General features: G+C 40.3%; 1 protein-coding gene across 4 annotated transcripts in view; it reads left to right on the top strand.

Moving 5' to 3' along the window:
• COL12A1 (collagen type XII alpha 1 chain) overlaps positions 1-17,909 on the top strand; it is a 133,896-nt gene that overhangs the window by 44,252 nt on the left and 71,735 nt on the right. For 3 of the 4 annotated variants that reach the window (XM_006262249.4, XM_014596676.3, XM_014596675.3), the window contains 13 exons: positions 1,295-1,561; positions 4,016-4,208; positions 6,480-6,601; positions 9,497-9,646; positions 9,728-9,847; positions 10,411-10,575; positions 10,767-10,913; positions 11,616-11,755; positions 13,104-13,233; positions 14,344-14,489; positions 14,766-14,895; positions 15,811-15,950; positions 16,464-16,593. In XM_006262249.4, coding sequence (XP_006262311.2) covers positions 1,295-1,561; positions 4,016-4,208; positions 6,480-6,601; positions 9,497-9,646; positions 9,728-9,847; positions 10,411-10,575; positions 10,767-10,913; positions 11,616-11,755; positions 13,104-13,233; positions 14,344-14,489; positions 14,766-14,895; positions 15,811-15,950; positions 16,464-16,593 — 1,980 coding nt within the window. The remainder of the gene's footprint in view (positions 1-1,294; positions 1,562-4,015; positions 4,209-6,479; positions 6,602-9,496; positions 9,647-9,727; positions 9,848-10,410; positions 10,576-10,766; positions 10,914-11,615; positions 11,756-13,103; positions 13,234-14,343; positions 14,490-14,765; positions 14,896-15,810; positions 15,951-16,463; positions 16,594-17,909) is intronic. The other variant, XM_059731248.1, reaches the window with a different exon arrangement.

Genomic DNA, 17,909 nt, shown 5'->3' with positions numbered 1-17,909 from the left:
ATAAAGAAGAGAGGTGGAAAATGTTCCAGTGAGGATAATACGTTTTCCTGCCATGTTTCCCTTGCTTTATACATAAATCTCAAACCTATGTTCAGGTGAATGGGCTTGATATTTGCTGTGCATCTTGCCTATGCTTCTACATTTTTCTTATGTGGCAAACGATGTAATATTAATCTTTCTTTTTTAATGTTAACACAATAGAGTGGAAGTTCCAAATGCTAAGAGAGGGTACTATAGAGTTTTGTTGCATACCCTTCCATGAGATGAACTGACTGACTATGACAGCCAAGAAGGCTCTGTCTTACTGAAACCTAGATGGTGCATCCCCCATTGGCAGCCAAAATCATCTTCACTGTCTGCTTCACTTCAGATCTTTTATGTTATTTGTAAAAGGCCAAAATATGATATAGAAGCCTGGGAGCCATAGCCTTAGAAGTGATAGTGAAATACTTCCTAACTCTGCATGCTTTAATACCATTACTGTCAATAGTGCTGGGAGACTCCATTTGTTTGGAGCTTACTTCTCAAGAGTTTAATAGGAACTTAGCAGTGCCATATAAGAAAAAATCTACATTTTAAAAGTGGAAATCTGAATTTCTTAATTTTGCCTGTACAAAAGGCAAGTAGTAAATGCAGGATTGGGCCCTTTGTTACTAGCATTTGAAAGTGCTGAATCCATTATTTACACAGCAGGACTTTCCAACTTGTGATTTGCTGCCTTTATGCTGCCTGTGAAGGGTTAACCTGAAGCCCATGGGCCCCCACCCAGCTGTCACTTCCCCCACTTTTCCAGCTGCTGGGACCCTATGGCTCAGGGAGCTCCAGGCTCTCATGATATGGAGCAATGCAGTGCAGTGGGGAGTGGGAGGTGCCAGGACAGTGCAGGATGGAAGTGGGGAGGGGAGTGGCATTGGTGCAGTGTGCTGCCTGAGTGGCCTATAAATTGCAGGGAGTCACTTAGAAATTAGACAGGCTTGATTTATACTATGGATTTCCAAAACCTATTACTATGTAAAACTGCTAGTTATGATGGACTGATCCATTATATGAAATGTGCTTTTTTTTACTGTAATGGAAAGCAACTGTTACATTCATTTACACCAGAAAGATTTTTCATACTGGCTTCTTAAGATCATAGATGAACTCTTCATTTTGTTTAATGAGTTGCTGTCATTGTGATATGTGAAGAAAAGTACTGATCGTAGTCATACAACAGAGTGAATCTGTAGACACACATCTGTTCATATTTTGGTGTGACATAGTAAACACTTATCCATATTTTTGTACCTTAAAGTGTCACCAAATGCCAGGACTGTGACAGTAGATGAAGAGACAGAGACTACAATGAGAGTTAAATGGCAGCCTGCACCTGGGAATGTTTTGAGCTATCGTGTGTTATACCGACCACGTAGTGGAGGAAAGCAGATGCTTGTAAAGGTGTCACCTCCATCTACTAGCAAAGTGTTAAAACGACTTAAGCCACAGACCATGTATGACATTGCTGTTGTTCCTGTATATGATTTTGGAGAAGGAAAATCAAGAAAAGGAAAAGGAACAACAGGTATGCATGATTTAAGAAACGTGATTGCATAGTCAAAATCTTATGATTAAATGTAATGCTTCTAGGGGATAGAAAAACAGTGGTAGGTTGCACCAAGTGTCAGTCTGTTGTTTGCCAGACCTTTCAAGACCAAAGAATAAACAGAACTAACAGAAATTAAGAGCAGGGATTAATAGAAAATTTCTGCAAACTATTTAGGGAGCATTCTTTTGAAGAGAAAAAAAATTCTGTCTCAGAATCCTCTGGATGCGCCATAATGTATGTTAAACCTTAGTCAAGGCTTTGAATAGTGGACAGTCTTCATATTGAACCTGTCTTTATTTAGGGGTTGAAATAAGGCCTTCCATGATGATATCTTTTTGTTTATATATATCTGATTTTCCTGTGTATTTGAATGAGAGTTAACAAACTTTTCCCTCTAACTTGGTATATAGTTATATGTAATTTCTCTTTTGGCCCATGGGCTACCTTGAAAGGTTCTACAGAAGTCCATTTTATTCCCTTTCTTTTTCTGCATACGTATGAGGCTGTTGGGTTAGAGGAAGTGCACTCTGTGGTGTTTTCAAGACACTGATGTCACATATCTATTTTGTCTGATGAAGGCAGTGCTGCTGGACAGTTTGCCCAGCATTTAGTGAAGATCGGGGCGCATTTGTGAAATAGTTAGATAAAGTTCTGTCTATGATTTATGCTGATCTAGACAGGAGTAGGAAACACCTGGGAAATGTGACAGAAATTACTGAATGAAGTTGTGGGCCCATAAAACATTAATTTGAGGGCAAGTCTGGTCCTCCAGCTGTGTTTGTACAGCTCCAGTAGAGCAGCAAGGGCATTGCAGGATTTTGGTTATCCTTGGTCTAGAGCAGGGGCAGGAAACACTTCTGGCTGGAGCACTGAAAACCCCCACAATGCCTACCTTGGAAGGTGCCGGAGTGCTGGCATGCCAGAGAAACAATATGAGGGCAAGGGGTACATGGCAGGATGCCCTGCTTGTGCCCCTTGCCCCCCACCCAAAGCCCCTGTACCCTAGCCCTGCTGCCCTGTGCCCCCCAGATCTGCTGCCCTGTGCCTGTCACCCAAAGCCCCTTGCCCCACAGCCCTACTGCCCCTTGCCCCCCAGCCCTACTGTCCCTTGCAACTACATGGGCACCTTGGGGTGGGGTGCGCTGCACCGCTGTCCACTCTGAAGTGCGCACACAGTTGCCACCAGCACGGAGCTGATGCCAGAGCTATGGAGCCTGGTGAAGCTGTTGGCAGCCTGCCCGCTGCCTGCTGCAGCTGCCCAGAGCCCAGGCTGGCTACAAACAGCTGTGCCAGGCTCTGGAGCCCCTCCATCAGCTTTGTGCCAGGAGCCGGGGAGAGACTGGGGCTGCGCTGCATCAGACCCCTCCCCCACTGCCTGCTCCGACATGTGGGTGCACGCACCGGTACAGAGCTGATGCCGGAGCCCGGTACAGCTGTTTGGAGCCTCCTGCCTGCAGCCAGCCCTGGCTCTGGGTAGCTGCTGCCAGCCAGGAGCCCAGGCTGCTCCCAGCGGGCAGCTGGGATGCTGCAAGCCCTGCTGGGAGAGCCCAGGCTCCTGACTGGCAGCAGCTACCCAGAGCTGGGGCTGGCTGTGGCGTGCTGAGCAAAATGGCCTTGCGTGCCACGCTCAGCATGCATGCCGGGGGTTGCCGACCCCTGGTCTAGGATCTAAAACAATTTCTTTTTTAGTTGCTGTGACCTCAGCCTTTGTCATCTTGAGACTACAGCATTGCAATGTGGTTCAAATCAAATCAGTCAATAAGAGGCCCAGAACATAGCAGCTTGCTTGTTAAACACTGTGCCATACCTGGAGCACCTGGTTTCAGTGCTCTATGTTCTGCATTGGCTGGCAGCTAGTTTCCAGTTGGAATGAATGGTTTGATTTTTGACCAATGATGATTTAAATGGCTTGAGACCTAACCACCTCAAAGACTTGCTGTCTCTCCTCACCACAGTGACAAGGCTGTTGTCAGTGGAGGGGGTTATGTCTCTTGATTACTAAGAGGGCAGAACATTTTTTATGAAGGGCCTCAGCTTCAGAATGTATTAATTTCACTAGAAATAGCTTAAATCTGCACCTTTGAGAAATACTGCAAATGATTTTAGTCTTGAGGATAAGAAGTCTTATAAGGGATGGTTGGGCTTGATTTCACTGCTGCTGGGTAATTTTCTTATTTTCTTGTTTTAAATTAAGGAGCTGCTTACTTTACCACTCACCTCTCAGTACTCTCAAGTATGTTAAAGCAGAAGCAACAGGAGCCCAGAATAGCTACTTTTAAAATATTGGTCATAAATTGAAAAAAAATACATATAACTAATTAAATAACTGAGACCATATTTGTAAGCAAAATTTTTAGAGTGATATTTCTGGTGGGTTTCATGAATATGAATTATATGAATTATGGATTTATTTTTATTTAAACATTGCAGCCTCTCCATTTAAGCCACCCAGAAATCTGAAAACTTCTGATTCTACTATGTCCAGCTTCAGAGTATCATGGGAGCCAGCCCCTGGGGAAGTCAAAGGATATAAAGTAACTTTTCATCCTACAGGAGAAGATAGGCGCCTTGGAGAATTAGTAGTGGGGCCATATGACAACACGGTTGTATTGGAGGAGCTTAGGTATAATCATATATTTTTAATGTGTTAATATTTTATTCAATTATTTGAAAATCAAGTGGTACAGGTAAGGAGCATACTGCACCATCTGTATTTTGCAGGAATATGTTTATTAAATATATGTACTTTTCAGAATAAAACCATTTTCCTAAGTGATAGTGCTTTTGTAGTTAAGGCTGTATGGAGGCCACCATGACATTGAGACTGAAATGCTAGACAGAGCATTCTTCATAAATAAGAAAAGCCCTTAAGAGTAGTAGGTTTGAGGGCATTGTTCAGCCTCAGACAGATGCCTGGTAGCATGGATTTCATTGCCATCTCTCAGATTGCCCAGCTCAGTTCTCATTATCCTCTACGTTTGGGCAGATGAGAGAAACTATGTTTGGCACTAGTTGGGGAGGTGATGGAAAGACTGGGTTCTCTCTCCGGGCTTTTTAGTTGAAGTCAAAGGTGTCTAGTTTAGTTTCAGATACAGTTCAATGGTTATTGTAATAAAAGACCTGAATTTTAAAGGGATGTGTCTGAGCATGTCAAATACCTAAATGGTTCTGGGAATTGCCTGTGAGCATGAGGAATAGCTTGCATGCAAGCTGAATGTCCTAAGAACGGCACCATTAAAACCTGTCTTCAAATGAATGAACTACAGTCTACAACTCAGATCTGGAACCAGATCTTCAGCTGATATAAACTGGCATGGGTCCATTGTCTTAAGTGGAAACATGCCAGTTTATACCAGCTGAGGGTCAGGAATTTGGATTTTATTTTTCTGAACCTTCTTTTTTTGTAGAATGAAACTGAGTAATTATTTTCTATGCGCATGTAAGAAAGACTGTGGGCCCTACTGTAAGTGGATCTAGGATTGTGGCAAGGGGCTTGTGGCCAGACCCCTTTGGTTGTGTGGTGTATGCATAGTGAGCTTTCTGAACACACCAGCATGTCAGCACAACTCCTGCTGGAACTCCACATCTGTTGTGAGCTCTCTGAATTCACCAGCTGATCAATTCAGGCTCTGGCCAGAGCCGGTGCCAATGAGCTGATGAGTTCAGATCTCATGGCACCTGAGGAGCTCTGGGAGGAGCTGTGCTGATATACTGGTGAGCTCACAGAGCTTACTGCAAAGGCACCACACAGCCAAAGGAAGGTATAACCATGCTGCCACACCCCCTGCCCCATCCCCTGGATCTGACCCTGGACGTACAGACAAAACTGTTGCTGAAATTAACAGTTACACAAGGCTGGTCTACACTGTAGAGACTCTGCTACTATAGCTATGATGACAGACCCCCCTTGTGGAGATGCAGCATAGCTGACAAAAATAATTTTTATCTTGGCGTAGGCTGTGTGTAGACAAAAAGAGAGGTGTGTGTGCATGATACTTTAAAGGGGGCTAAATGCTTTTGCACTGCTTTAATGGTGTTAGTGTTTGCACACCTCAGCGGCATATTGCGCATTAATTCCAGCCACTGTAGGAAATTTGGTGGTGTAATGCACCTTAAATGACTTGGAGTGCAGCACACTAAAACTCCTTTGAGGAGTTTTAGCTTGCTGCCCCTAAATCTGTGGAGCAAAGCACCGGGCTCTGTGCAGCTCCACACCTCTGCAGGAAGCCCTGCATGCAGCCTGGCAGCAGCCTGGGAAAGCAGCTCCACCCAAGAAAAGCAGAGAGCCTGATGTACCACCCCCCTCCCCGAGCCTGCCTGCCTTCCTGAGCTGCATGGGGGCCTGGTGCTTCCCTCTATGGCTTCAGTGCCCCCCGGGACTGCCTGAGCTGGGTGTCTGCGGCTGGGTGCTGCCTGGAGGGGCTGCCACGGAGGGAAGCACCAGCCGCCTCTGCAGCCCAGGGACCACTCTGCCCACTGGCAGCTTACCCTCTGCTCCCTGCAGGAGAGGCAGGTACATCAGCAGGATGTTTGCATGACACAGGGGTTTAATCAGCTCTAAATTTAAGCTGTGTTTTTTAAAACCCACCGCTTCAGTTTAGGGCTCCCATTTCATCTACACAGTCCTGTAGGTACTCTATATCCTTGAAGTGACAAAAGTGCTCTTTGTCAGCACAACTGTATTTCCATCCAAGATTTTGCCATGCCTACTAGGAGGTAAAATTTCTTCCCACCCCAAGCCAAAAGTATAGGCCTCATCATAGGTGTATAGGCTCAGATACGTCTAAGCAGTGGTAAAAAAAAATTCTAAAAATCCCAGTATTTTCATAGGAGAAACATCAGGATTTAGCTGACCAAATTAACTTTATATTTAATCTATCTTTAATTATTGTAGGGCAGGAACTACGTATAAGGTAAATGTTTTTGGAATGTTTGAAGGAGGAGAAAGTACACCACTGGTTGGACAAGAAATGACCACCCTTTCAGATACTACTGTGACACCAATTTTAACCACAGGTAAGCAGGAAAGCGTGCCTTTGACTTGTTTTTACCTATTTTTAAGAAGTTTTATCATTTTACCATATTTTTTTCTCATAAGCTGGTGCAACACATTTAGCTAGCATAAACATTTGCTTACAGGGTTTAATATGCAATAAAACTTGTACCCTTGGCAAAAGACCTCCTGTTTTAAGTGACCGCCCTAAAGTGTGCCCAGATGTATGAGAATAGCTTGTTTCACCTTTGTTATAGGAGGTGACATCTGTTGAGCTACCCATGTTTTGCTGATCACTCAAGGCCAGGTTCAGTCATAGGGTGACATCCCTGAACAGAGAATATTGCCACATAAGTGAATTGCTTAGAAGGACAGATAGAGAGTTTTAAATAGTCTCTAAATGGGGAGAGGGGGAGGATGGGGGTAGACATTCTGCTTGCTGTTTGCACAGGGATGAATTTTACCCCCAGGGAATTGTGTGAAGGATTAAGGAACAGGAGATGTAAGGGGTGAGAGCTTGTTTACATAGAAAAGTCATAAACTTATTGCAAAATAGTGAGGGTGTGAATTTAGAGCAGAGATGCTACTATGCTGTAACTCCCTGAGTGGATACTGGCACTCTTAGAGAAAAAATAAAAGCGTCCACATAGGGAGTAAGTGCAGGACATCTACAATTGAATAGTTATTCAGCACTAGCTATTAGGACATTTCCTCTCTATAGACAAGCCTGAAGACTTCTACTTTTCCTTTGTGGGGTATTGGTTATGCATCTGGATAGACTGACTGGTTTGGAAGGAGGTGCTATGTAGCCCAGCTCTACTTTGTGCATTGAGTGAAGAACTCCCTGCTGTAGTCATGGGAATCATGGCAGTTTTCTTTCACGTCAGGACTAGAAAGTCTGGCCCTGAAAAGAAGTCCAACGACTATGAAAGATCTTACAGAAATTAAATTTATAAGAGAATTATTTCCTGCCAAACACAACATTCAGTCAAATCTATATTCTTTTTGACTTTTCTGCATCATCATATGTAAAAATAATATGAGTTATTATTAAACTTGTATTGATAGCAGTTAGAAAACTCCATCATTTAAAAACGTCTGTAAGCAGGTTTAAACTACTTTTTAGACTGCCAACAATTAAATACATAGTTTCCAGGTTTTTTTTACAATAGGTAGGCAGAAACCTCTACTCTTTTTTGCAATTGCAAGTTTTTTTGCAACATAGCAGTAGTTGTTGAGCTTGGAGAGGTGTTTACCATGTGAGACTAGAAGAATTCTATGCTTGAAATATCGTGCATAAGAGAATTTACAGAACCAGCAAGAAGTTGTCTAATATAAGAGAGTAACATTGAAAGAGGTTACATAACAGCATGCTACTATTGAATCAGGACAGAAGCTGGCAGAAAAATAATTGCACCAGGAATATTTACTATGTTTTTGTTACTGTAGCTACCATTCCTTCCTGCAGTGTTGTATTCTGTAAGCCAAGCAGTTTTTCTAATGCATGCATTAGAGACTTGGTTACTGTGGAAAATGAAATTTTATCTGGGAATGTAAATTGTGTATTCAATAGTGAAAAAATATATAGTGACTTTGTTGGAATTTTTAATATGGGGATCATGGGAGTTGGAAAATATTAGAGGCCCAAATAGTAAACTGGTTATACTGTACATGGAACTAATCTTAACTTCCTTAATAAAGTTATGCATGCACATTTTTTATCTAATAAGGTTTTACTTAAACCTTACTCCACAAACTATTTTATTGTCCTGATTAAAGACTAGATCTATATTTTCTATGCAGAAGAGCATCATGCTTTTAAGCCCTCAGGTACATGGAGTAGTTATATTCATGAGTCTACAGTATTGGAGCAATTATGTGGAACATATATGAAATCACAATATCTTTCAACTGTGATGAGTGTGGCTGATTTTTCTCAATGGGATTTCTTCCATATAAAGACCAGAAGCTCTGATGGCAGGAAGCCAGAAAATGTGCAGCTGGTAACACAATCTCCAGAAAAAGAGAGCAAGCTTTTTTTTTTTTTTTTTGCAAATGGCTGATAAGATCATTTAAACACTTGTATATTTTTGTTTTGTATAAATATTTTCTGATTTTCCATATGATGAAACTGAAATTATACATATTTTTATTCCATAGTTTGTAAATAGAGGATCTGAGAAATCTTCCTACCTTTTCAAAATGTTGCAACTTTATATAAATGTTTGTTTTTGTCACCTCTGTGTCTCTTGCCTTGTGTACCTGTTTGCATATCTTCATCTAAATTGTGTTACCTTTTTTCTGCTTATCTAACTGTGCAAACTTCTGCATCATCTATATTAATTTATCTTATTTCCCTTAATGTTAGTGATGTTGTTTACCTGAAAATGTTTCTAATATATAATAATCCTTCCACTGCATAACTGAGAACAGGACATTAGCTTAGCCACTGATGCTAGACTAAAATAATGTAAATTTGAATAATTTGATCATGTTCACACATTTTAATCCTTTGACTTTAGTTCATTTAATATATGGCAATACCACTTCTAAGTTAGTTATTGGCTTTCATACAATACACCCTCAATGAATCTGAAATTAAATCGGTTCCTATTACTAAATATTAAGCTAGGTAAAACCTTTTATGGTAGGGAAAACCATTTTAATGAACCTTGACATGTCATAAAGGGCTACTTCTGAAGGATTGTGTTTGTGAGGAAAATTATAAAGCTTGTGTCATGGACTTAGTTTATTCACAGTGAGCTGGTATTGCCAGACCAAGGTCAATGAATAATGCTAGGAGTCATCTCAGAATGTGTGCTATGTAGTGTAGGAGAGGACAGGAGAAAACAGGAAATCATTAAAGGACACGAACAATTTAATATGACTAAATGATTTTTTTATGTTTGGTGTGGCAGGCTTGGAGTGTAAAACCAGAGCAGAAGCTGATATTGTGCTGCTGGTGGATGGCTCATGGAGCATTGGGCGGCCAAATTTTAAAACAATCAGGAACTTCATTGCTCGTATTGTTGAAGTCTTTGATATCGGTCCAGACAAAGTACAAATTGGTAAGTCTTACAGGTGTAAGGAAGGTTTAGATGTACTTGTGCCACAACCCTTTAGTAATGAATTGATACCTGCTTTTTCAGGTCTTGCGCAGTATAGTGGAGATCCCAGAACAGAATGGCAACTCAATTCTTATAAAACCAAGCAGGCCTTATTAGAAGCTGTGGCCAACTTACCATACAAAGGCGGCAACACTCTAACAGGTATACTACACAATTCCATAGTTTTCCTTTAGCTGTGTTAATAGTCTATTTGAATAATTGACATAAATCATTTAAAGTATAATTAGTGGCCCCAGTATTATATGTTGTGAAAGAATGCTGCTTCAAGGAGCTTACAGAGTAGTTCAGGCATAGCTAAAACAGTTCAGACACATACTGTGATACACAAGATGGTACTACTAGGTCAATATGATGAATGATATTGCAGTTTTGGATTCAAAGGGAAGGGTTCTGAGTATAAGTGTCTTTTTCAGGAGAGATTTTAGGGAGGAAAATTTAGGTTGATAAGGTCTTGGAATCATGGATAAAACGGAGAGAAGGATTGGGAGCAGGGATGGTGGCAAGGGTAGAACCAGTGAAGGTCCCAGTAAGTGAGGATAAGCTTGTATTTGATGTGGATGATGATGATGGCCCTTGAAATGGTGAGAAGAGGAGAACAACTGAATCAGAGTGAGATGACCTAGGAAAAATACATCCAGGTGTCTTTATAATGAATTTGTAATCAGGCACAGTGATAACTAATTAGATTCTTTGTGTCACATTAGGAATGGCTTTGAATTTCATCCTGAAAAATAACTTCAAACCAGAAGCTGGCTTGCGGCCTAGAGCTCGTAAAATCGGGGTTCTCATAACTGATGGCAAATCACAGGATGATGTGGTGGCCCCTTCCAAGAGACTCAGGGATGAGGGAGTAGAACTTTATGCGATTGGTAAGTATTTTACAAAGGGGCAGAAAATAGCATCTGAAACTGAATTACCTACCTAGCCAAACTTTCTTAAATGAATACAAGGGAACACCTAAAATATGAAAGAAGTTATACATTTCATGGTACCTGTGCTTTTGCTTGTATGTATTACAGTTCGTGTCAAATATATTTTCTTTTTGTATCTTATATTTAAGGTATTAAAAATGCAGATGAAAATGAGTTGAAACAGATTGCAACAGATCCGGATGAGACCCATGCTTACAATGTTGCGGATTTCACCTTCCTGGCTAACATTGTCGATGACTTAACTGTTAACCTGTGTAACAGTGTCAAAGGCCCAGGTGCGTGTTCATTTGTATTATAATTCATCCCCTCTCAGCACATGTGTTTTAATATATTGGCTGGGTAATTCCTTTTTGTTACTATTTGGGAACCCTGTCAAACCACAGGCTGTTTTTTCAGCTGCCGTCCCAAGGAAACTGCACAGACAACCTGGCTTGCACCACAGGGGTCCTTCCTTCCCCTTTAATAATGAGTGTGTTGTACCTAAAACAGCAGTACATGGCTGTCTAAACTTGCCCTCTTCCCAGTCAGGCGCATGGGAAAGATGTTATACAGTATGTCTCAGGGTGGTGGGTACTTTACGAGATGATTGACACTAAATTTGAAATTTAATAGGCCTGCAGTGTTACAGCCTTGCTGCCTGACAGCTCAAAGCAAAAACTTCTCCCGGAACAAGTGCCTCTGCAGCTCATGGTTCCCCCTATCAAATGTCAATATTGGGGGCGCAATAGGGGGAAGAGAGAACTTGCATATGTCTGTGAGGGAGGCTACTACTCAAAGAGGGTTTGTCATCTTGTTGTGGTGGACAAAACACCCTCCTTAGCTGTTGAAGTAGCTCCTCTAGGAGAGTGACCACAGACACAAATGTCAGCAGGACTTTTATTTATTTCTTAACCAATCTACCTTGTATGTTCTGAGTTTCATGTTTATCTTTTGTGATCTTATTAATTAAAGGCCGTTTTTTTGTTTCAACACTGTAGGAGACTTGCCACCCCCTTCTAATTTAGTTATTTCTGAGGTGACACCTCGTTCATTCAGAGTAAAATGGACTCCACCTCCTGAGAGTGTGGATAGATACAGGATTGAATATTATTCTGTTCCTGGAGGCAGACCGCAGCAGGTTAGTACTTGGAAGTTCTGCCCAGTCTCATCTCCAAGAACCCTGAGCTCTTGCATACAGAAGTTTCTTTCACCTAGGTTATGCCAAAATAGTGTGGTGCCAACCTGAGAGTTATGCTGATCTGAAAGGATGATGAATATATGTTGAGTAAGGCAAAATCATAAAGGATTCCTGTGTCAGAGAACAGTTTACAAAAGGGTTGTATACTTGGCCAAAAATATTTTGAGTTCTTGTTTTGAAAAAAATGACCAAAAGGCACATACTAAGATAAACATAGACCTTTAAAAATAATTAAACCAGCAATAAAATGTCATGCCTTAGAGAGTACTTGGTTGTGACATTTCCTTAGTAATTCTCTTGCTTCATGATTCCATAATCATATGTTGTTTTAAATAGGTGCATTCCTGGAAATTTCCTAGCCATGGTGGCAGCTAGATATAGTGGGCTTTTGGGGTATTTCTATGCTGCTTTCCCAGTACTTTTGGGGCACCCTCCTCTAGAGCATGCCATGGACACCAGCTCCCATTTTGCATGCACCAACCTAGAAATGAAGCATAGTGCCTCACCACATGGTAAGATTTGTGCAAGGTGGGAAGAATGTGCTTGAGAATGTCAGGGAAGTGGAATAGGCCTGTTTTTAATATTATTTTTTCTGTGTCATGGTTACTAGGTAAAGGGATGATGGGTTCAATAGGCTGTGGAATAGTTTGTAGCTGAGTTTTATATGATGACACTGGAGCAACGCTCTTCAATCCTGCATTGGGAGTTTTGGCAGGGTAAATTCTGATTTCAGGATTTGGCCTTTGGTTAGGCTAGGAGCAGCCATTTTAGCCCATGCTGATTTTTTTTCAACTTGCTTTTCTGGTGTCATTTTTATTCCAGTAACATTCCTCTTTCTTGACAATTCTTCATGTTATTGATACAGTATATGCTCTACCAGCATAAATTTTCCTTAATGCTTAACTGTTTAAATTCTGTTTCCAAACCATGGAAGAGGACATTGAATTACAAATCCAAGCTGCTTTCCCTGTTTTAGAATAATGTGTAGCTAAACACCACCTGTGAAAACAGGGAATCTTCTTAATCAAATTGTACACTCGTACATGGGTGCAATCTTATTGAAAACATGTCTGCTTAAAACTCTCCAGCTGGCTTTTTAAAAAATAATGATGGTAGAATACTGTAAGACTGAAGATGCAGAAGATGGTCAAATTATTTTATACTGCAGCCTTTCAGACTTCTCAGGAATGACATCAGGGATAAATTGTCTGAAGGGATGAAAAAATAGCACATAGAATAAAGATACCTTTTTGTACACTTAATCATTGTTGATTTTATTTTTATATAGTTTTATGTAAGCCGAATGGAAACAACTACTGTTTTGAAAGATCTGCAACCTGAAACAGAATATGCTGTTAATGTTTATTCTGTGGTAGAAGATGAAAGCAGTGAACCTCTGGCTGGCAGAGAAACAACTCGTAAGTTAGAATTCCAACGGAGTTAGCATATTTAACAACTGGTGCTGTACAAAGTATAGTCTTCAGAACATTTAGTATTGCAGTTCTTCATAAGTTGATGTGGTATTTGGAGTTTGTAGGACAAAATTGTGTTGCCTGCTGAAAATTTTATGCCCTAATTCTGGCTTCCTTCCAAACCCATAGCAACCACTGTACAAATGGTGCTCCAGACTAGATCTATGGAGATGCGGTCCAAGACAGAATTCATAAACCCACAGAGTATGGTCCAGAAATGCTGTGACATATGTGCTTTCACTCAAGCACCTCCATATGACACAGCTCATTCCTACTGTTGGCAGCTATATGTTGTCTCAGATTGACTTGCACTTTGCAGTAGTAACACATGCCCAGTCCTACATAGTTATATAAAAGACATGCCTACAGCAATACCTTGGGTTATTGGATTTTCCTTATTAGCTGTTTAAATGACTGATAGTATCATGTATATTGCTGTTGCATGAAAGACTAATATTCTTGAGCCTGTCAAAGTGTTGATCATTTAGTAATTCACTTCTGTCCCATTGGATTGCTCTAAATTATACTTATTTATAGTGTATTTATATTTATTTTACATATATTTATATTATTATTTATATATATTTATATAAGATATATACTATATTGCAGAATTTATAACACATTTTTGTCAGATTTTCTTTTTACTATTTAATTTTTGCAGAATTTGAAAAATATGTAAGGGCAGAGGAGAGAGAACATGAAAAAAATATTTTTATAATTCAAATTCAGAAGCTAGTTGGGGATGGATAATCAAGAATCGATATCAGTTAATTTTGGTTTTATAGACTATTCAACAATCCTGATGCACACTTAAAGAACAGTTATAACTGTTGGAAAGATAATTTGGCAAGTGAACACTCTTGCCAGAAATCTGTGCTTCAAGTTTGGCACCACTTACAACATTTATACCTTTTCTGCTCACCCTATGTCTCCTTGCTCTCAAGTGACCAGTTTTCAGCAGCACTGGTGAATTCTGTACAATGTTAACTGGTGGACCTGAGGCAGAAATAGAGTCAGAAAAGTGAATGAAACAAAAAAATTATATTTTGACAGTTGCAATCCCTTCGATCAGAAACCTGAATGCTTATGACATTGGACCAACTTCCATGCGAGTGAGATGGGAACCTCTTGATGGAGCCACGGGTTATGTATTAATGTATGAACCTGTTAATGCCACCATACCAGCTACAGAAAAAGAGGTATGAAAAATGTCCTTGGTTTTGCCTAACCTGTTGAAAAATGCTGTTTGATTTATAGGTTATGCTATAATAGTAAAGGCAGGCATATATTTTGAAGTGTTGCACGTTGACTGGAGTATTATATACAATGACATCAGTCAGGAAGTTGTAAATATACTGCAAATCTTGAAAACAAAATTCTCTTTTAATTAAATCATTGTTTTCTTTTCCCTCTCTGCTCTCTTCAATTTTTAAACACTGTATAAAAATTAAACACTGTATACTTTTCACTTATAGATGCGTGTTGGGCCATCAGAGACTGACGTTCAGTTGGTAGACCTCATCCCCAATACAGAGTACACTTTAACTGTTTATGCAGCATTTGGTGATCTCAACAGTGATCCACTTACCTCTCAGGAAGTAACATGTATGGATCTTTTCACTTTTGCTTTATATTTTGTTCTTTTGGTAATAAGTAACTAACTTGCATTTTATCTTAGCCTTAAGTTATTTATTTATATGACACTTTCCTTAAATGGAGGTACTCTTTTCCATGGGTATGGATTTTTAATTATTCTAAAGTTTGTAATGTCCTGATGCTGATTTAACAGAGAATTATCTAATTAAAAAGAAAAATAAAGTTCTTCCTGACTAGCTGATTGAAGTTTGATGAAAGAGAGTCAATTTTCCTAACAGCTTCTGTAGTTTTAAGTGTCCTAATTTTACTGAGAGAATACTTATACCCTATGACATTGGACCAACTTCCATGCAAGTGAGATGGATTTTAAAAGGATTTTTTTGTTTTAACAAACAAAGTGGAAGAAAGTTAAGAAAGGAAGTGTTAAAGTGGCTCACATTACCTGGGACTACTAATACCCAAAGTCTGCTTACCTTGTTCATTCTGGGACCCTGTATTGAGTTCAGCCCACCTAAGGAGAGCATATGGGATATTGGCATTAAACTTGTTTTTTTTAATAATAAACATGTTTGAAATACTGTCCATTCAAAATACCAGTATCCAGATTTAAAAGAAATGACATTTTGAACCTGGTAAGGGAAACTGATTCAATTTGTTTATAATGAAAATTATGTTTATGAGAAAGTACTTGGGTATTTTTTCAGCCAATATTAATTTCAAAATCACCAAGATAAACATTCTGTAGTATTTTACTGGCAGAATAGTTTGTTGAACTTGCTCAACAGATGACCAGAACAGTTACCTTTTTTCTCTTCTTTTAAACACGCATGTGAAAAGAATTTCTTGCGACTTTGGGAGCCATCAGTCTGCCTCTTTTGGGAATAGTATCTCCACTCATTGCTTTTATTGTTGTCTTTTTTATAGTACCTTTACCTGGAACAAGAAGTTTAAGAATTCAAGATATCACTCACAGCAGCATGAATGTTTTGTGGGATCCTGTCCCTGGCAAAGTCCGCAAATACATACTAAGATACAAAATAGCTGATGAAGATGAAATTAAAGAGGTAGATTGGAAACATTTTAGTAAATATTTAGCAATTTGGAGGATAATACTAAAAACAGCTAGTGAATACAGAGAGCATCAGTTCTTGGCAAAGGAAATATTGAAAGAACATGACATTCTTGGTAGATATTACAAACTTCACACGTACCTGTGTCAGGCCTATACAAAGGATGTGGGGATTTCTCCTGGAGCAGGCCCTGGAGAATTTATGTGTGGTATTGTTGCTCTTGAGCAACCGGATATGAGCTATGGTAAATTAGCTACTCTTCTTCTTGTGGCTGCCTAACTATACTCACACCAGCTCTTGGAACAGCTCAAAGTCAGCAGTGGCTTAACAGTGCCTTAGTCCTCCTTGCTGCCAGGCTTCCCCTCTGTATTTCTGGGGTGCAGATTGCATAGTGCTCCAGTAGCCACAATTAGAACAGTATATGCTGGTATATTTCATTGTAGACCATGGTCTGTTCTGAAACAATACGTTAATCTGCAATTCTTACTTCTTTGCTATTATTCCTAGGTGGAAGTTGATAGATCAAAAACTAGCACAGTTCTTCCTGATCTTGCCTCACAAACCTTGTATAATGTACAGCTGGTTGCTGTGTATGATGAAGGAGAATCTCTACCAGTAGCTGCAGAAGCCACCACTAGTAAGTTGTGGGAATATTTAATTTAATTCTGCTATTCAACATGCATTCTTAGATGCTTCTTAGACAAAATGTGCTGCAAACTGAATTTGGGCAGCAGCATCATTTAATAGATTTTTGTGCTTCATTTTCAGCATATTGAACTTACAGTAATGTCATGTACAAACATATAGTATAGACACATATAGTAATGGACAACTTCTCCTCTGATGAACTCCCATTTAGAACAGACAGCATAGACCAGTGAAGTGAGCAAAATTCTTTGTGATGAGTCACTGGCAGGGGATAGAAAGGACTTGTAGGAGCAGGAGTAGGAGAGTAAGAAGCTATGAGATTAGAGGTAGTGTTTGGAAAAGCTTTTTATTTATGGAAAGATGTAGAAGATGACTAGGAAGAAAGGAAATGCACCAGAGGGTGAAAGTGATGGGATCTCACTTCCTATATCAGGGCTGTCTAGCTGGCAACCCACAGGCCTCATGCAGTTCACAAGTTGCTGACCTGCAGCCTGTGGGCCCCTGCAACCACCTCTCCCACTGTCATGAGGCATAGGCAGATCCAGGATTTACTAGGGGTGATTGCAATACAACACCTTTCAGGCTATGGTGGCATGGAGGCAAGGCATGACTGCAGCACCCTGGCCAGTGAGGCACACCAGGAAGCCAGTCAGGAAGCAGGCACATGAAGGGGGACCTGCATACCACCTCCACATTTGCTGTCCCCAGCTGACCTTTGCATAGGAGGAGCCATAGGGCCACTCCTGCCCCAGTCCAGTGGGTGCTGCCCTGGCCAAGGCCAGCACTTTGTGCTGTTTCGTCCTGCAGCCCATGGGTGTGGGGCTCTTTCCAGGCCTGTCAGCTGGGGCCAGTGGGTGTAGCCCTGGCCAGACCAAGGCTTTGGCCAGGAGAGCTATATCTGCTACATGGTAACAGTACTTTGTGATATAGACAAGGCCTGGAAGTGGAAAAGAATGATGGAGTTGAGTTAGACAATTATCTGTCATTAATATCCATCCATCAGTGCCAAGTGAAAAAAACAACAGTTTCTCTCCCTCTCTATATTTTTATTCTGTAGAGAAAGTCACTTGATGTATTTATAAATATTTTCCCATTTTTTATTTATAAAGATTTTTTAAAACTTCTATATAAGCAGATCTGCTGCACAGAATAGCATCTGTACAGCCCTAGTATAGATGTAAGTATTTGTGTCTTGCTAGATAGTGTCTCTGTGACTTTGGAAGCTTTTTGTAGATAAGGCATAGCACTAGGAATCGGGACATCTATGTTATGCCCTTGGCTTGTCATTGTGAATCCACATAAGAT

The sequence above is a fragment of the Alligator mississippiensis genome, chromosome 1 (assembly GCF_030867095.1).
Source record: "Alligator mississippiensis isolate rAllMis1 chromosome 1, rAllMis1, whole genome shotgun sequence".
Classification (NCBI taxonomy): domain Eukaryota; kingdom Metazoa; phylum Chordata; order Crocodylia; family Alligatoridae; genus Alligator; species Alligator mississippiensis.
This window is presented reverse-complemented; position numbering and strand designations above follow the sequence as displayed.